The 20555-nt window shown below is 42.1% G+C and overlaps 2 protein-coding genes across 2 annotated transcripts; one reads left to right on the forward strand and one right to left on the reverse strand.

The window, feature by feature from the left end:
* Positions 1-596: 596 nt before the first annotated feature.
* agbl5 (AGBL carboxypeptidase 5) lies at positions 597-15462 on the forward strand (the record flags this gene model as incomplete). The annotated part of the gene is made up of 17 exons (XM_080860645.1): positions 597-627; positions 1593-1653; positions 1795-2066; positions 2240-2411; positions 2590-2759; positions 2975-3152; positions 4076-4254; positions 4596-5148; positions 5347-5516; positions 5685-5820; positions 5975-6165; positions 6613-6827; positions 12682-12821; positions 12933-12985; positions 13091-13284; positions 13452-13579; positions 15382-15462. Exons 3-17 carry the CDS (start codon positions 1864-1866, stop codon positions 15460-15462), a joined length of 2763 nt encoding a protein of 920 aa, XP_080716771.1. The 5' UTR covers positions 597-627; positions 1593-1653; positions 1795-1863.
* Positions 15463-16174: 712 nt separating this feature from the next.
* ost4 (oligosaccharyltransferase complex subunit 4 (non-catalytic)) lies at positions 16175-17087 on the reverse strand. The gene is made up of 3 exons (XM_080860716.1): positions 17002-17087; positions 16379-16517; positions 16175-16290 (listed from the first exon to the last, which is right to left on the reverse strand). Exon 2 carries the CDS (start codon positions 16514-16516, stop codon positions 16403-16405), a length of 114 nt encoding a protein of 37 aa, XP_080716842.1. The 5' UTR covers position 16517; positions 17002-17087; the 3' UTR covers positions 16175-16290; positions 16379-16402.
* Positions 17088-20555: the final 3468 nt, after the last annotated feature.

Here is a 20555-nt window from a genome sequence, read left to right on the forward strand (position 1 = left end):
TATTTTGCCAATGGGGGTTGAATCATTTTGATTACAACTGTATCACTTATGTCATCATCGTTGGTTGGCCTGCTTATCACCGCTGAAGTGATTACAGTACAGCGGTGGTTGTAATACTTTTCCCAAAACACACTTAAAATGGCATTACATGGGTTAAATTCCAGCATACACTATACTCTTAGTAACGCCATGCGAAGTAAGTATGGAGAGATGCGAGATGCTTCCGATATCATCAGACAGTGTTTGTTTGTCCTTGGTGAAAACATCATTCTGTGCAACAATATTTTGATTTACAGCTACTAAACTATTAGCCTAAGTACTTTAACCCGCTGTGGTGCAACCGAAAAGGAATGCAATGGTAGTTTAAACTAGCACGTTTCGACGTGAGGTTTAAGACAGACTTTACACTAATGATTTAACTCACTCAACTAGTGCCACCCATAGACATTAGATATGGTGCCACCCCATAGTGCCACCGACTGCAGTTTAGATCAGCGCCTCGTTCTGACCAAACCGGAAGAGGGCGTACGTTGCCTTGAGCGTCTTTGGTGTGTACAGCCAGGCTGAGTGGGTTTGTTTGGGTTTAAAGACCAGTGGTCGGGAGGAAAGGAAAGGAAAGGAAAAGAGGTAAACCTTTCAGATTTCACAGACAATCTTCTGTTTATTTGGTTTTCTTGATTATTGTGAAGTTGTATACATATACAAATCTCGACATGTATCTGATACTATCATGCATGTCATATATTTTGACAGTATTGTTTTTTGACATTAACGTTAGCTAATGTTAACCTTAGCACTCTTATTTTGAGCTTAGCTATAGCGAGCAAAATACATAAAAACAGTTTGTTGTTTCGCAGTTTCAGACTAGTTAGTCATCCAAGGCTGTTTTTTATCATCAGGACGACTGGATATTTAATAAGGAACGTGCAATCGTTTTGTTTCAAATTGGCATAGCCATTGCTTATTTATCTGGCAACTATGTTGGTGAGAATGTTTTGTACTGTAGTCATTAGCAACGTAGCCAGCTGTACACTGCTCCGATGTTAAACATAAGCTAGCTAGCTAGCCAGCTTCCTGGGACTAATTGATGATTATTGACCATCTGATCAGACGATTCTTTTCCAAATGTTTTTGCATAGATCAGGTTTGCGAAATTGTCAAGGACTCCCGTCAATCGTTAAATCACAGAAAGCATAGACGTAGCCTGAAGCTATAGCTAGCAGGACCCTTGCATAGGAAGCCCGTTATCTGTTAGCTAGGGCTGTGTGAAGAGGAACCTATAATGCAATCTGTCATTTTTAGTCATCTCGCCCCTAAATACACCCAGTCAACCTCAAAACGAACAGTCGTAGAACGTTGCGTCGTTACTCTCGACTAAACGTAAACCTCACATGCTTGGGTCGCAGTGTGACCCAGTCTGTTTTTCCTAAGCACAAGTCGCTCCCTCCCAGTTGATGTATTAGGTCCTATCTGGTGTGCTACTAGTGACAGCCACCATTTGTCAGGGTTGTAATTGTGTTGGAATAAGCATATGATTGCTTTTATCGATTTGAATTACTGAGATATTCACTCTTGGTTTATTTTATGTTCAGGCTGATATTGCGCAGAGCTTCATGCCAACAACACATCATGGGTACATGAGGACAACTATTGGTAGGCTGTCTAACCACTCCTTGATTTGTTTTTGCTAAACATATGTATCCCTGCAGCTGTGTACGAGCTATGCTTTTGTTACAGAATTGCAGTATTTTAAAGTACTGTGAACCATAAAATGAAGTGACAACCACTCTGTAGTTCCTCTATAGTGTTAGGAGATCGATGATGTGAACTCTGAACGGACGCTGGTGGACCCTGAGCTCAGTCATGGAGGCCCGGTTCGGCCCTGTGGTGTTCAGCTCTCGGTTTGATTCTGGGAACCTGGCCAAGGTGGAGAGAGTAGAACCGGCCGGATCAGAAGGGGAGCCCGCTGGCAACGGCAACAATGGCTCTGTCTCTTCCCCAGACTACGAGTTCAACATCTGGACCAAACCTGATTGTGCAGACACAGAGTTTGAGAATGGCAACCGGTGAGTGGTCAGGGTCTACAAATGGAGAATGTCGGATAGAGAATTTTTTTGTTGATATTCGGACATTTCTGATTCGTATCTGAATTTGTCGTAAAGTCAGTTCCTCTCCATTAGTTTTAGGAGGACCAGCCACATCTGCTACACAGTATAACTTCGCTGTCTGATCATTTCAGGTCATGGTTCTACTTCAGTGTACGGGGTGCCGCCCCAGGAAAGCTCCTGAAGATTAACGTGATGAACATGAACAAGCAGAGCAAGCTCTACTCTCAGGGCATGGCCCCGTTTGTGCGCACGCTGCCCATTAAGACGCGTTGGGAAAGGGTACGAGAACGGCCCACATTTGAGGTAAACCTGCAAAGCCCCCCCTCCCCTTCTGCGTGTGTCATGGTGCGATATCATCTGCCTCACTGTCTTTGTTTCAGCTGCTTTGTTAGGCTCAGTGAAACTGTTACTGCCCTTCAGCCTGAAGGATGGTGACTGAGAGCTGATGTATGGATGCCTTTCTGTGATCTTCCCCCCCCAGCTGTCAGAGAATCAGTTCACCCTGTCGTTTGTCCACCGGCTGCCGGAGGTGCGTGGCGTCACCACCTACTTTTCCTTCTGCTACCCTTTCTCTTACTCTGAGTGCCAGGACATGATGCAGCAGATGGACCAGAGGCTGCTCAGCACCACACACTCTCTGGGGCCATGCAGGTACACACACACACCCACACACACCCACACACACACACCCACACACACACCCACACACACATACACACACACATACACACACACACACCCACACACACACCTACACACACCCACACACACCCACACACACTAAAACATGTAGCTTCTGGGGGAAGTGTTCCCAGGTTATGATATTGTAGATGTTTGAGGATGGTGTGTCGTGTCTTTCTCCCCAGTCCTGTTGACTCTGTGTACTACCACCGTGAGCTTCTGTGCCACTCTCTGGACGGGCACCGTGTGGACTTGCTGACTGTGTCCTCCTGCCACGGCATACAGGAGGAGAGAGAGCCCAGGCTGGACAAACTCTTCCCTGACCACAGCACTCTCAGAGCACACCGCTTCATTGGGAAACGGGTACATCACATGCTCCCTCATTTTTTTGGGTGAAATTTATTATAAATAGTGTCTTAAAGAAGAATTATGCAACAATTGTACTTCAGGATTAGGGTTAGGATAAGCAGTTTTACCTTAAAATAACAGCTTAAAAAGAATTGGGGTGCTTCGATGACTTTTAATATAGAGAATCGCCACCGTGCCATACCAGGGTCCATAGGCATATTACTGCTAAATGTAGGGTTGCCTGAAGCCACCCGGCTTTTTACTGTCTGCAGAACTAGCAAGTAGCTTATTTGCCGTCTTGCTTTGTCTTGTGTTGCACTTGCTTGATGTTTGACTGTGTTAGGACAGTTGTTGACTAACTAGTTTGTCATTATGTCAAAGTCAGCACATTTCATGAGATTTCGTTAGTTTTAGCCGCTAGCATATCGTAAGCGATTAGCAATTGATCCGGAATGCTACTTTAAATTGACATATAGCCAATTCTTAATCGTATATATTTGATTTGATTTGATGCTTGTGCTTGCATTTGATTCATGTCAGAACCTTCTGTCTTGACTGAAGTTTGCCTTATTGATAGTTAAAAGTAAGCTTGCATTAGAAATGACTCCATTAACTGTCAATATCTTCACTGGCTTTGATAGGGGCTTAGTCTCATAATATTATTACTCTGTTCATTATCTGAGTTTAATTGAGGTAGATGGTGACATTTAGTTTGTCGTCTGATGAATGCATTTGTTGGTTTAGTCCTCCACTTCTATCAGACGTAGTGAGCGTCTCTGTATAAGCTCTCCATGAATTTGTGACTTTTCGGCCTGTTTGTGTTGCACCTGAACATCCCTATGTTCTTGATCATACTGATAGATACCAGCTGGGGTCTTGATCATACTGATAGATTCCAGCTGGCGTCTTGATTACTGTGTCTCTGTGGTGTTTGCTAGGTGTTTTTCCTGAGTAGTCGAGTGCATCCAGGAGAGACGCCGGCCAGTTTTGTCTTCAACGGCTTCCTGAAGTTTATCCTCAATCTTGATGACCCACGGGCCCAAATACTGCGCAGGATGTTTGTGTTCAAACTCATTCCCATGCTCAACCCTGATGGGGTCGTCAGGGGTCACTACAGGTCAGCCAGGGGTCAAAGGGCATGGGGAAGCTCTCTTTCATGAATGTTGGTTGGTTTCTTGGACAGGGTTTAACTCCCAGGAGGAACCGATTAATTAGATTAATGTGAGTTTGTACATGAAGTCAACACCTTTGACCTGAAAGTTCGTTAGTGATCTGTTTATTTATTTACATGTGCAACACAGTTCATAGCCTATAAAACTTATACAAGACCAGATCAGGTCACAACATTTGATGTGTTATTTACTTCTAAGGATAGTCATCTACCCCTTTAGCGTAAAGGCAAGGCTGACGTTTAATGTTAATCTTGTCTTGACCTTGACCTTGTCACACCTTCAACAGGACTGACTCACGAGGGGTCAACCTGAACCGGCAGTACATGAGCCCCAGTCCTGAGCTGCACCCCTCTATATACGGAGCCAAAGCCCTACTACTCTACCACCACCAGCACAACCGCCTGGGCCCCAACTCTCACTGCTGGAAGTCCTCCACCACCCAGAGCCCCCTGAGCACAAAGATCTCCAACCTGGCCAACACCCACCCTAGCCCCATCCCAGGCCCAAACCAGCCCAGCGAGCTAGAGCGGCTCAACCGGAGGAATGAGGCAGAGCGCAGCGGGGACGGCCTGGCCATCACCGCGCCCAGCCTGCCCATGCAGCTGGAGGAGGGCGAGGCGGGCAATTGGGAGAAGGATGCCGTGGAGCGGGAGGAGGGGCCCTGTGATGAGAACGAGGTGGCAGCCAATCACGGAGCTCCAGCTCCGCAGGTGTCCGCCCCCATGGAGCAGATCCCACCTCAAGAGAGCGGCGTGGCCTATTATGTGGACCTGCATGGCCACGCCTCCAAGCGTGGGTGTTTCATGTATGGAAACAGCCTGACTGATGACAATGATCAGGTGCGTGTGTGTGTGTGTGTGTGTGTGTGTCGTATGAAAATGATGAGGCGTGTGTGTGTGTGCGCCTGTGTGTTCGGTGGCTGGCTAATGTGTCCCACATTCCATTATCAGAAGGTCTATTTTTACTCAGTACTTTCTGAATCGATGTTGAGCAGCTGCAATCTCTCTTACTTCTTTTTCATCTGTCCTGCTCTGAAGGTGGAGAATCTGCTCTATCCAAAGCTGATAGCCGTTAATTCTGCCCACTTTGACTTTGTGGGCTGTAACTTTTCCGAGAAGAACATGTATGCACGGGACAAGCGTGACGGCCAGTCTAAAGAGGGCAGCGGGAGAGTGGCCATTCACAAAGCGATCGGCCTTATCCATAGGTATGACTGAGCAAAGGCTGTCTCTAGAGCTCTAGAAAGGACACATGCATTTGTAAACCCACTTATGGGCTTTCTGTAATTATACATTATTATATTGTAATTAAGTCATGTTGATCCATTTAGAGTGAAAAATCTGATCGGCATCCTTTGTTTTTTTTATATATGCAGTTACACTCTGGAGTGTAACTACAACACTGGCCGTACAGTCAACACCATTCCCCCTGCGTGTCATGACAATGGTCGTGCCACACCGCCACCGCCTCCCACCTTTCCACCCAAATATACACCAGATATATATGAGCAGGTAAATACGCACTTCAGAAACGCCATATCACTCCAATATGAAATGTGTGAAAAGTATGTGTGACAAATGTGCCCCATACTCTGATGACTGTGTTCCAAGAGGCATTCTCAGGTGTGCTTGACAGACTGTGTGTTTGTGTGTGTGTGTGTGTAAGGTTGGGCGTGCCGTTGCAGTGGCAGCTCTGGACATGGCCGAGTGTAACCCTTGGCCTCGGCTCGTTCTGTCGGAACACAGCTGCCTGCCAAACCTGCGTGCCTCTTTGCTGAAGAACGTGCGCAACAGCAAAGGAGTCTACACCAGTGTCAAGAGGAATGGCTCCAAAACTGGCAGCCCCCCGAAGAACACGTAAGACTCCAACAAGCGAAACCACTTCCCACCCCAGCCTAAAGCCCACAATATAATTTGCATTGCTGTCTTTGTGAATGACAATATCACAATGGTCTTCATTAAGGCACATTTTAGCACTTTTGAGCTAGCTGACAGTCTAACATTATTGTTAACTGATGGACTTCTTAACTGATGGCTACTAACTACAGGATGCATTCGTCTTTGGGCAGCATAGCTGTTTTTGCTACAGTGACATACTTCCACCTATTGCAGTACACAGTGGTATTATGAGAGGCCGGAAAGATGCTATAAGGTTAGCATGCTAATATTAGAAGATATCTGGGCAAGATAATACATAGGTGGTTTGAAATTAGAACGGTTATTTCTTCGCATTCAGTTACTATTTCATTTTCGAATGATTTAAACTATAAAGTCTTACATGTAGCACCTTTCTTTGTTGCCTAGTGGCCTGAGCAGCTCTGCCTCGGAGAACTCCCTGAGCCGGATGCGCAGCAACAGCACCAGCATCAGCGTGCCTCACGGCGGCCAGCAGGCGTCCCCACTGCTCAAGAGCTCCCCCAGCTTCACCTTCGGCTGTGGCCCCTCAGGCCATGCCCCTGCCCCCTCCTCTTCCTCCACGCCACACAGGCCCATCCACAGAGCCCTGGGACCAGTCAGAGGTAAGAACACAGAAGACACACCCCTGTATCCGCCTAGGGGAGAAGCTTACCCTATGTGGGTGTGCTTGGGACTGTGTGTGAAAAAGGTGTAAGCAAGTGACTGTGGCTGCTGGGTTTCCTTTTGTGATGGATCGCTTGGAATAACTGGGTTCTGAAAAAGCTTGGCTGTTGAGAACCTGTTTTGAATATAAATGCATATTCTGTGACCTTACTCGTATGCTTTAGTTTAGGTCATTTGAAGTTGCAATTGAAAACTGATTTGGCATGAATCCAGATGCTCATTGATTGATTATGTGTCTTAGCTATCAAGTGAAGTGATTTAAGGGCTTCTTTTTCTCTAGAGTTGTATACAGGGTGCGATCAAAAAGTTCAGAAACTATGCCTATAAACCCCAAAAACCGTACCGGATTAAAACGTTGTCGTGTGTCACAAACGGAGAGTGTTCCAAGTGTGGCAGGAGAGCTGGGAGCCGTGTGTCAGTGCACAAGGTGACTACTTGGAAGGGGAGGGCGGCAACGTTTTAAATCAGATTTTTTGTTGCTTTTTATAGGTGCAGTCTCTGAACTTTTTTGATCGCATCTCTGGTTTTGTGTGTTGATACAGTTTGCAGTAAGATTTTAATTAACTGTCTACATAGCCATGCAAATCAAAGCCATCAGAATTAGTGGAATGTCATCTTGTTTTCCTGCTAGTCAGATGTAAACAATGCACTTTTCAAAATTTTGTGAAAAGTGACTTGAGGAACCCTTTGTCAGGTAGATAGTCGTCAGCATGTTCAGTGCCATCAAAGAGACCCATAGCTTGAGCACATGAATGCAAACAAAGCTTTGTTTATTTTTGTATCAGTTTTACATAGTGGACCTTTAAGAGCTGTATAAACCCAAGCCTTGTAGTTGCTCTACTTGTGCATATGTGTCCCCTGTTTTCTTTCCTTGCCTCTCCGTTTTATATTGCTGTATAGCCCTCAACCCAAGTGTTCACAGTGACGGAGAGTGTTTTCTCCAAAGACATGCAGACTTCCCCAGATGCCTCTTTTAGAGATCTCTGACTGGTCGAGCATGTCTATGGAGATGTTTTTTTTTACCCAGCATGCCACTGTGTTCCTTTGTGGAAGAGGGACGTGTTTACGTGTGTGCTTGTGAGCGAATGAGTGAGTGTGGGTGAGTGACTGAGTCGTGTGTCTTTGTCTCTGTAGAGTCTAAAGCTCAGGAGAAGAGGCGATCCCACCACCACCGTCCCATGTTACGGTCTCCTAACACCAGCCAGCCTGCCCTCTCCCGCCCCTCCCTCTCTAATTCCTCATCGTCGTCCTCCTCGCCCTCCTCCTCCTCCTCCTGCTCCTCCACCTCTGGCCCCAACCCAAGCCCCTGCGCCATCAGCATGGCAGGTCTGTACTCCCTCCAGCCGCCCAGCCTGGCTCAGCTGTTGCCCTCCCTGCAGGCCATGCCCCGTACTGGGCTCCTCACCAAATTGAGTCCCCTGCTCCACCAGGGCCTACCCCCGCTTGCTTTCCTCAGTGATGGCAGCACCCCGGCAGGGCAGGGCCAGGCCATGCGACCTACCCAGGATTGAGAGCTATGATAACACACTGTGTGTGTGTGTGTGTGTGTGTGTGTGTGTGTGTGTGTGTGTGTGTGTGTGTGTGTGTGTGTGTGTGTGTGTGTGTGTGTGTGTGTGTGTGTGTGTGTGTGTGTGTGTGTGTGTGTGTGTGTGTGTGTGTGAGAGAGAGTGAGAGTGAAAGTACATTTGTATGTGTGGAGTGCATAAGTGTGGTGCTAAACCCATAACAATGTCTCCAATTTCAGATTTTTTTATCATTATTATTTGAGGTGACATGAAATGCACCTGTCTAAGCAACACATTTAATTAACAGCCTGGTCTGTAGCACCTTAACACTTTTCCACCTTGTTTTTTTATGATGAATGTCCCTGTAGCAGCTATTTAATAAGATTATTAACTTGAAATGTTCTGAAGTAGGCAAACAAGTGTGTCTTTTTGTAATCAAAACAAGAAAGCAAGTAATTAGTGATCTCAGAGGTCAGAGGTCAGAGAGTGGTGAGGCATTTCTATTCCTGATGCAGTCTCCTAAATATTACAGATGAAATCACGCTTTACACTACAAGTACTCTTTATTTGAAAGCATTACAGTATAAGCATCATGGTAGGCAATATATCTCACTATATTACCCTCTTGTAGCACAATAGGATTATCATGCTGAAGTTACATCAAAGCCAAAAGGAGGCTTTTGGAGGACATGCAAAAACAGTTCCATGACCTGTGACCAGTCTCTTTTTTGTATTCAGTCACTGAAAGATGTATGCCAACCTTTAATAATTCCAGTGTTATTATGTGTGTGAGTTTCTTTATAACATGCCAATTGACTTAATTTTGCTGTGTTGCACTCAAACTGTAAATGTCAAAATGTATTTTATTTAGGCAGAATGCAGTGGTAACCATGGGAACATAGCTGAAATGGCATTAATGTGTGTATGCGTACGTGTGACCGTACTGTGTGAATGTGTGGTTTGTGTTGTGCGGATGGACATTCACAGCTTTTGTATGTTCTGTTACTGGCGCTTTTTTAAATCGCTCAGTCGAGATTTATATGATTTCTGTACAAACAAATCCTGTTTGCTGGAGACCTGCACTGACACACATATGCTTAATCATGTGCAGCAGACACACAATTAGTTTCCCTTTTTTTTACGACCTGATCACATTTCAATGCTTTTTTCTCTTAAAGGCATTCAAATGAACACTAATCAGAAAAGCAGCTGTCTAAATGACAGGATATGGTAACTGTTGTGTATGTATCTGTGGGCCAACTGTAAACCGTGTCTTCATTTGTTAACCGTGTGCCAACTTTGCCAGTATCTTTGCAGTCACAGCTATTGGCTTCTAGAATAGGACCACAATGGTTGAACAGTCACCCTCAGAGAGTTTGTTTTTTAGAATCAAGGGAGCCTGAAACCATTGTGACACTGCAAGTGGAACCCTTCTGCAAACCTCTACCCTCCTTCCTCTCACAAACCATTTCCAGTGCAAACATTTGACATTAGATACTCCAACATGTCTCCATGAATAATTCTGTGGGCGCGCACTTAGAACCCCATACAGGTGCTTTTTGTAACATGTATGGCTGACAGTTTTTCACCCTGTTGGAACAAAAATAGCTCAGACGGATAGTCAGTAGCTGGTGTTGATGGTTTTGTGGTAGCTGATGGAAGTCATAGTCATGTTTTGAGTAATAATCATCTTACCTTGTGAATATGAGGTCGGAAGGGCAAGATATTGAGTAAGTGAGGCAACACTCGTTTAAAGTTGATTCTTTTTTTATGCAGTTGGGCCTCTGGCTCAGTTTTGTGTAGGTGGCCTGTGATTTGTGCTAGATCAGGTGTACTGAAACATGTTTGTAGTGTTGTGGTTATGGTCCTCTCCCACACAACATTGTTTTTGGGGAGAGATAGTATATATCCGTGCTCCATAGCTATGATGAAGGATGTAAGTCCATGCTGTGCCTATTTGCTGTTTGTCATTGTGTTATCTTTTCCATTTGTATTTTATAAAACACATTCTACTCTGCCTTTAAAAAAAACACTTTCTTGAAAAGTGCTTAGTCGTGTAGGGATTCAAGCTTTCAGGAAGAAGACGACATGCATTTCGTTTCAAGTGTAACTTGCACACTTTCTCATTCGCCTCGACTTCACAACTGTGCTTTTAAATGTTGTTGATATCTTTATTACTACACACATACAAATGGATTTATCTCATAGATACTCTGATATGTAGAGTGGGGTAACATTTCAGATGTCTGACCTTTTAATAAATATCCCCCCTGTGGTTGAACTGAAGTGGTTTGTGACTTTCACTCTTTTTCTGCATTTTAAACCTTCCTCAATGTCCTTCCTGTGTGTGGTGAGTTTCTCTGACCTCATTTCCTGTGTGTGCCAGCTGTAGTCCTAATAGTTCATTTGCAAAGGAAGGCATGCTGCCATGCAACAGCACCATTTGTGATTGGGCAAGACCATAAGAGTCTTAAAACATTGGGAGTCCTTTGTCCATCATGGATGATGCTGCATGGTGATGCCTGACTAGGCAAGGATCCCCTTCCTGGAGTCTTCACCTGGTGGATGTTTCCTGTACTTTAAATCCTGACCCTTTATACCCCGAAATGAGAGCGTATTAATGCTTGAGTCTGATATCATATCATTGCATGTTTGCCTTGTGTTTTTGTTTTTCATTTCTGCATCAACAACATTCATTTCACAACTCGGCCATCACATACCATCTGATATCGGTGGGCAATTGAGACACAACCAATAAACTCCTTTTATGAATCCATTAAAACACATGTTGTTGATATGCATTTGAGAGTCAAAACCACAGCAAGGTCAACATAATGGTGGCTGAAAGACTTAAGAGGATTCTCTCATTTTAAGAGTAATCCACAGCCCATGTCAAATCAGAAAGCCTGCTTGTCCAATTGCTTTCATTGCAATAGTGTCCGTGTAAATCTGATCAGATCAGATAACATGAAATCAGATTTCCGTACACGTGTCTATATCAAAGAGTGACATCACAGCATATCAGGATAGAAATTATGCTTGTATACATTAAGGTTGTTGGATCGTGATCAGTCATGATTCATGTTATTGTGATTTGTATAAAAGGTAGAGTCCGTATTTCTTAATCAAATCATTGTCATTGTCAAATTCAGCAAATTGCTCCTCACGGTCCTAGCTTTCCATTCTGTGTGTGTGCTCCAAAAAACACTGGCCATGGTCACAGCCCTGGCCTGACAAACAAGCATAGTGGCCTGGAGAGAGCAAAAAACAATTACAGCCAGTCAACATATTGCTTCAGGAATCTTGATGGGAGGGGTGTTATTTGATTGGCTGAAATAGCTCAAATACAACCTTTTGCTAGAATCACAGCCTCAACAGAAATGCTAGTTACATTTTTGACATTTCAAACATTAAATGTGCTATAACATCACCCATTGACACCTTTTTGATCCCTCCAATACCATATGTGAAAAGTTCATATATTTCCAAAGTTAGCTTTAGCAGTTAGCAGTGATTATATTCACTATTCATGGATGGAGGGTAAGCGAGTGTTACCATTTTAGACATAAGTGGGTGGAATGATGTAATTATCTATTTGAGTTTTCTTCTGTAATTTGTCAAATGTTTTATGGTATGGATTTGTGCTTGTCCCTTAGATATAGCCTTGGTAAGAACATTAGTACCCTCCCAGTGATGAACTAAACCCACATGAATGCATGTTTTATAAGTACCATTCATGTATCAAGCCACATCACGATGTGAGTGATAATCTAGGACTGGGAACTAAATGAATAGAATAGAATAGAAATGTGATGCTCCTGTCTGTCTCTGTTGGTGTGGAAGGACAAGAACAATAGAAGACGTAGTCCCATAGTCTCCTGTTTCTGTGTGCATACGGCAGAGAGCAGATAGGCTTGGAACATTTTGACTGTATTATAGCTGGAGTTCATTTGCCAAGAAATATACCTGTGAGGCTGTGGACTAAAGCAGGGAATAAGTGTGACTACTGGTCAGACAGTTATGCGGCTGAAATCTGTCTGTCCGGTGCCCTTTGATCAATGTGTCTCGATGGTGAACATTTGAAAGGTTACCACAGTCCCATATTGTGTCAACTTTGAACCATTGCACCCAATAGCATGCCACTTAACAGGCATACATCATTTATCATATGCTACTGTGCTATGAATGTCCTGGAAGCCATTTTTCCATATAACATCTGTGTAGTGCCTTGCCCATTCCAAGCCTGTGGCAACACCTGTGTCTCATTCCATTTTTTGACATTACCCAGGCAACAGTTGTCCTGACTTCCGCCCGTCGTCACAAGGCAAAGACTTCCCGACGCGGATTGGGAGGTGGGGCAGAGGGGCCAAGGCGTGCACGGGCTACCATCACGCCACACCTCCGAAGGGGAGCGCGCTCACCAAACAGGTTAAAAGTCAATACTGTCTGAGACATGTGAACAGCATAAACATACATATCACCCACAGCGGGATAAGTGTGACATGTCAAGTGGCTTAAGTTTCCTTTTTCTCCCTCTAGCCCTCTGTAAAAGAACAGCCCATCGGCTTCCTCTCCTCCATCGAATACTCTAAGTAATTATATTCTTTACCTACAGCACATAATTATACCATTCCCTTGCTTTGGTCTGTGTTTCTGCATGGTGTTCTACATATGTGTTCCCGTGGTCATGATTTCAGGTGTGAGCTGCAGCCCAGGGCAAGCCGAATCCCTGTGCGAAGGATGGGGTCAGACGATACACTGGCCTCACCAACACCCTCATCCTTACCCCAGAACGCCGAGCACATAGACCACAGCACTGACAACACCAGCACCTCTATGAAGGTGTGGAAACTGATCAAGCCTGGTATCCGGAAGCACCTGTCCTTTTCAGGTAAACTGACACCAACGCACTCACATTTCACATCTTGGGAGTACAGGAAAGACTTGTCGACCTCTTAAGGATCTTCTTATAGAAACAGCCCTTGGCCTTTATGATTAAACTTCAGATGTTCTCGTATGTAGTCTGAAACTGAATGTATTTTGTGTCAATATGGGTAGGAGTGTCTGGGAAGGAGAGTCCCACCCTGCGTCTGGCCTCCAAAGCTTTGCTCAGGAACTCTGCTCGGAGTTACCTTTATTCAGATGACGACACAACAGAGACGCCAGTGTCAGATTCAAGCATGAAGGTAAATAACACCCACTGATGTACAGAGTTACTCATGTTACACTCGCTGTGGTTCACCCAGTGCATTTTCACACACATACGTGAATAAACACATAGCCGTGGAAACAGTATTTTGCACAGTACACTTAGGGATAGGCATTGCAGGGTCCCTCAGGGAATGATACAAACACAATATGTTACCCACATAAGTAAAGGCTACACGTTGTAGGCAATTCTGAGCAATATACTGGGCAGAAAAATCTCTTAGTTAATCTATAACCAGTAGTGCTGTCAGTTTAACGTGCTATTAACGCGTTCATATTTAAAGTTTAATTTTTTTTATTTTATATTACCATTCTTTTTGGCCTCGTAAACCGTGTAGTAGGCTAACGTTACGGTTTGAGTGAATGGTGAGCGCTATACGGCGAAATGGATGATAAAAAGCTTCTAAATAGAAAGTTTACCTTTAAAAGTTGTGTTGTGCAAAAGAAGCGGGCTTCACTGTTGTCTGATTATGTCAACAGGCAGCTGGCTGAAAGCACAGAAGTAGTAGGCTTACCTTTTATTGGTAACCTAACTGTTACGGTTCATTGTTTTTTAAATAAGTGGCCTGACTTCTATGTTCACAGCAAACTTGAAAAAAAAATATTTTAAGCCATGGTTTAACTGCACTATAGGAGTCCTTGTTTATCTGAAATGTGCACTTTATAATTGTATTTTGTACCGCCCTGTTTGGCAATGTTGTTTTTCAATAAAATAAAACATTGCATAAAGCTAGCCAATCCACTTTTCCATGTTTGTAAGAGCATTGAAATAAAAAAAAAATGATGGAACGAAATAATTGAAGGGACATTTAGAATAGATACAAAAATGCGATAAATCGCGATTAAATATTTTAATTGTTTGACAGCACTAATATCCAGTATTAATTTTCACAATAATTTCGACACTAAGATGAAACAACATAAAACAAATTTAAGTCTCAGAGTTTCCACATGAGTTCACCTCATTCCCTTCAATGGGAATAGCACCACCATGAGGAATCTTAACATAGTTACATGGTGCCAGGATCAGGAAATTGCTTTAGTGCCTGTGCTTGCAATTAAAAATTAGATATTTGCCAAGTCTGTTGACATAATGAAAACAAACCGGAAAAAAGCCCCAAGAACAAGAAGTTTTTAATGTCTACATACATACAGTGTGGGCCCTGATAATTTTTGATGCATCATAGTTATGCTTGCCTACAGCCTATGATAAATTATGTTGTATATACTTACTATGAATTACTATATACAATGCCCTCCACAAATATTGGCACCCCTAGTGAATATGAGCTAAACGGGCTATAAAGAAATATGTCTGCTGTTAATCCTCTTGGTTTTTCACTCAAAATATTCACAAATATCTTACCTTTTCATTGAAGTAAAATTATTGAAAGAAAAAAAAACTGATGACATTAAATAAATATTTTTCCCCAAAACATATTTTTTCATAGCCTGTTTTGCATATATTCACTAGGGGTGCCAATAATTGTAGAGGGCACTGTATATATATATTACTATATTATATACCTCAAATGTCCTTTGGGACTGTTGTTAGGTTATTAGAAATATAATTTGTTCTCAAAGGATAAAGCACATCACAGTATATTGTATTGTGAATTGTTCCAATTGTACTGTCTTATTGTATTACTTCACAAATAGCATTTGAGTGTGTGGTCTCTTTAGTGATTTCTACTGACAGAAATGTTAGCCCTCATACAGCACTCAAGTTTATTAAGAATGACTGTGACCAGGTTCCCTCACCGGTTTTCTCTCTGATCAGTCTTTGCAGATCACTCCAGAAGAAGTGGCTTCGGAACCATCAGCAGTATGTGGGACGGTGTCTTTGCTGTCTGAGGCTTAAGACTTCAACGCAAGGCTATCTCAGAACTTCAGAATGCAAACAGATGGGCTCACGATGACTGTATCATCAGGACATAATAACCTTTTCACTTTTACTCATGCCGTTTTATACAGGTCAAAACACTTTTGACCTTGCACTCTGAATTTGCAGCAGTGATATATGATGACTGATACTTGACGTCATGAAAAGAGAGGCTGACTTTTGAGATTTGCAGACTTGCACACGCTGATCACTGAGGACCCAAAAGCACCTTCCACATATCAAGACTACTCTAACTACAACTACACGGAGCACTTTCCAGACAAAATATTTTCATTTATAGTAATATGTGACTCAGAGATATGTTTGTTGTGATGACTGAAATGTATTCTAATTATTATCCACACATTTGCATGATACTATTGTATCACTGGTGCTTTTTTCTTGTTTGAGAAATTACAAAACAAATCCCTTTGTGTTTATGCAGTTTTGCATCTGAAATCTGACAGCAGATCAGAATACTGTATCAATACTACACAGTTTTGTGTATGACGGCTACCTGTGATCATCATTCAGTGTTCAGAGCAATGACTGTAAAAACGTTGTTGACTGATTCATAATCCCCAGTGCTTGAGACCAAAAGCCTTTGGATATGCTCATTTTCCAACCTGTGTAATAAATGTTTAACTATATACCAGGTCGTAGACAGTATTGCGTCAGAACCATAACAGAATCTCAAGAAAAACAAGTTTATTCACACCATTTTCTTAGAAAACATTTACACAACGATTTCGTCCATCTGTCGTGTGTAGTGATGGATGTTACTTTAGTGATGGTCCCATGATCAATCTGGAAGGAAAACAAAGAAATATTGCTTACACACACACCTTCCTGGATAAAGGAAAACGTCACATGAAACATACGGAAGAAGCCATACCTTAACATTTTGACGTGGAGGGGGTTACTCAAATTTCTTGGGGTTGTTGACAGCCACATAATGGTACAGCACGACAAGGAGGAACAACGACACCCCAAGCATATTGGCAAATATTGCCAGTTGTACGTCAGTGACCATCCTAAATGTAAAGTGAACAAAATCAAGTTTTAGATAGTTACACGGACTTGCATATGTAACATACGTACACATTGAAAACAATGTAACATTGCCGTTTTTGTCGATTTATCGATAATTTACGTTAACCGGATTTGATGGTGTTAGCTAGCTCCTAGCTAAATTGAATGAATAGCCAAGTGATGCTAGCTAACGTTCGTCGCAACCCAGTTGCAACTTGAAAGAGCATCATGGTAAAATACACCATTGCATAACCAAAAGTTGTAGAGTTAAGGGAATATAATGAGCCAATACGTTTACTCTATTCTAGAGAGACAGCAAGCGTTAACGTCAGATGAATGTTTTACCTATCCTACAACGGTGACGTTAGATAGCAATCATAGCTATCGTTAACCATGCAGTTGTGTATGTATCAAAGTAGCTAACAATACTAAAGTGCAGAAAACACATTCCAGTGTTACAAATCTATACATTTCGGAGATACATACGTTAATGTAGATGAGTGATTTTCTTGCCGTGTGAGGACCTGGTTGATGTAGGGGGTGTTGACGATCGTCTTCCGCTTCCAGCGTTCTGCTTTAGCCACGTCATTACTATAGTTTCATTCGAATTAAAAGTCCCTCAGGCCGAGAAAGTTGCAAAGAAAAGCCATCCGTGTATTTATTCATAAATTATCTGATTGATTTACACTTGAAACATCAGTTCATGGTTAACTGTTAATCGAGCAAATCATATCGTAACATGACAACGGTGTCTATTCATCTATAGCGAACTTCCTTTTGAATGCTGAATCAAATAGGCTAATTCATAATAAAAGATAATTGACGATACCAAACTGACATAATTAGCCTACATAGAAATGCGCTTCAAGTTGGCTCCACTTTTATCTTTACTACATTTTGAAGACATACATACTTTCAAGGTAGCCTGTGTCTGGTGTTTTTGTTATTGCTGGAGGGGCAAGCCAAACCTAAATTAACTGGCCAAATTACCTTGACTACATGTCTAGGAAATGGTGAATAAGAATGAATAAGTTGTACATTATGCCTAATTACTTTGTGTGCTCCTTGGTGTTTTCCATCCTGATTAACCAGTTGAGAAGACTACTAGTTTGAGCAGTTTGAATCTTTCTTCACCTTGCCAGGGGCAGAACAAGCCCATTCATTAATGCATCATTCAACATCAAAACAAACAAGTTAAGTGACAAATGTGTAGCAGTTGGAGTCTCCACCAATTGGCCAGTTATTTCCTTTATTACATAATTGGCTTATTTACTTTAGTTCATATTCCATGACTTCCTTCTCAGTACAATAAAAAAGGTCTAGTTGACACAAAAGTCATCTGACCTAAAAGCACTAAGTAAAGGAGAGAGCATTCTGCACACTAACAGTGATAAGGCTATGGTGGAGCATAATGGTTCCAATAATAAAGTTTTAATAACATTTGGTTTCTCTCTGTTTTACAGAAAATGTTAATTTAGGCTAGTTCTTCTTAGTTGTTGGTGAGGACATGGCTGTGCAGATAATTAGTAGCTGGTCATTTCTGTAAAATGTATTTTCATGTAGTGTTCTTAAACTTGTCATCTTATCATATGTTGGTATCATTTCAGTATAATGCTATTACAGCAGAAACGGTTACACTGAAAACTCACTTTAATCACAATACATTGCAACCAAAATGAAAGTGAATGATTGAATTCCCTGTATGTTCTCCATGTCTTACGGATGTTTAGACTGGTCTTAAGGGACTACGATCCAGGTTAATTTAGTTATGTAGGATATACCCTTTAGATTCCTTCTGGATTATATAAAGATGGTTTATCTTGCAGCTGTTGTCCCAGTGTTCAAATTCATGGTTTTGTGCATACTGAAATGTTGTGCCTATAATTATATTAATATTAATATAATATAATTAATATATTAATATAGTCATTTAACAAAGCCCAGAACATGATATTAGGTGTTACTAAGAAGAGCTTCTGTGCTGGTATAATTAAAGTCCTGTTATTTCAGCTATGAATGGTGAAGAAGTAAGCTGGTTCTGTTATCCTTAATCCAAGGTTCGGTTGCAGAGAGTCAGGAAACTCGGGAAAGATGTATAGCTTATAATACTTTATTCCAACGCATCACACAATCAACTCGCAAGTCGCGGTAAACGATAGAATTCTTTCAATGACATTACGGAGGGTTGTGGCCCTTATAGTACATAATTAACATGCAAACAATAAAGGTGTGTCCATAAATGAAAGTAGGAAGTTACCTTATTTGGTCTTACCCAATTAAGTCTAAGTTAATTAAATGTCTGTCTGGGGTCCTGGCAACCATTGATCTCCTGCTGTCTTTCCTTCCTGACCCTGGACAATAGCTATTTGATGTCTCAGGGTCCAAATGGTTGGGGAACAGGCCTGATGCCCGTCTGTGAGGCCTTAGATGCATATTGACAGAATGGACCTTGCTGTGATTGCATATGACTAAAAACCATGTATTTAAACTAAATCTAACAACCAATGGGTAAAACATGGGGTAAAGGGGGTCACTTTTGCCTTTGAAAATGTTGCCAGCAGATCCAGCTATGAGAAATTGGGCACTTCAACATCTCAGCTGAATCTCCAAGATGCCAAACATTTGGTTATCACTGTCCAATAAATACTTCACATCTTCTAAACAAAGCCCTATGGAGTTAGACTAGTTTACAAATTGCATATTTGGGAACATCTCTGCATTTATTTGTGGATTTTTCAAACTCCTCTGATGCAGCTTGCTTCACAAATGCATTTTTTTTTAAAAGACATTCTCAGATGTTTCTTAAAATTACAGCCAGTCACATTAACATAAATGTCGAGGGTATGACTGATTGTGATCATATTGAATTACATCGACGCTGTGTCCAGTTGTATGGACTATTTATATTATAATTTATACTGGCAGATTGAGGCTCATTTGGCAATACTTGGTTTGAGCTGGTGTGATGTCATAACTGATACTGAGGAGGACATATCAGTTGAAAGAGTCTGAAAAGTCAGAATAACAGACATGAATGATATTTAACATAACACATAACACACAACAAAAGTATCAATTCAAAACACACATCTAAATTTCAAACAGCCAATAGTGATAATAAAGATAATTCCAAATATCAAACTAGTATGCCTCAAACAAAATAATCAATTAGACAGATGATGTTTAAAAGGTGAGGTTTTAAACACTTTTTAAATGTACCAAGGCTGTCCCTGGAATGGACAGCACTAAGTAGATGATTTCATCACGAGGCACCACGTGCGAAAAAAGTCTTGACTGCGATCTCCTGCTGCTGAGAGACGGCAAAGACAACAGACACTCTTTAGAGGAGCAGAGTGGTCGAGAGTTTGAATAGTGCTGAGTTATGGCATTTAAATAAGATGGTGCTGATCCAGTGGCTGTCCAATAGGGCGAGAGTGAGGTACTTACATTTAATTCTAACAACTTGAGGGGAACCAGGGTGACCAGGAGAGGAGGTGCATGTGTCCTTTTAGCTGATCAAAGACCAGCCACGCCGCCCTAAACCAACTGTAACGCATTTCACAGTCCTGTTTAAATTGAATTGCATTAGTCTAGTTGAGAAGTATCCAGGGCCTGCACCGTAAGTTGTGTAGTATACTATGTGAGATAGGGTCTGATCTTGAATATTATAGCGTGTAACCCAACAAGATATCAAGACAACACTGACATGCTCAGAGAACAACAACATGCTCAGAGACATTAAGTTGGTCAGAACACCCATGTTCTGTGCAGTTGTAGTTTGGGTCAATGAAGATGAACCAAAATGTATATTTGGGATACCTTGGATTGGCTGGAATATACAATTGAAAAACCCTGGTTGGCATATAGAATCAATATACGCAATGCATAAGGGCTAATATTGATAGGCTATGCTGCCTCTGGTGGTCAGGAGGCATACAACAGAACTCTTGTTCCCTCTCCTTGATGTTTGCAGCTCCGTAGTTGTCCATCGAGTGGCAGTATACAGTCTGGTAAAGAGGCCACTTCTCAGTACAGTAACA

This window comes from Sprattus sprattus, assembly GCF_963457725.1.
Source record: "Sprattus sprattus genome assembly, chromosome: 2".
NCBI classification, from domain to species: domain Eukaryota; kingdom Metazoa; phylum Chordata; class Actinopteri; order Clupeiformes; family Clupeidae; genus Sprattus; species Sprattus sprattus.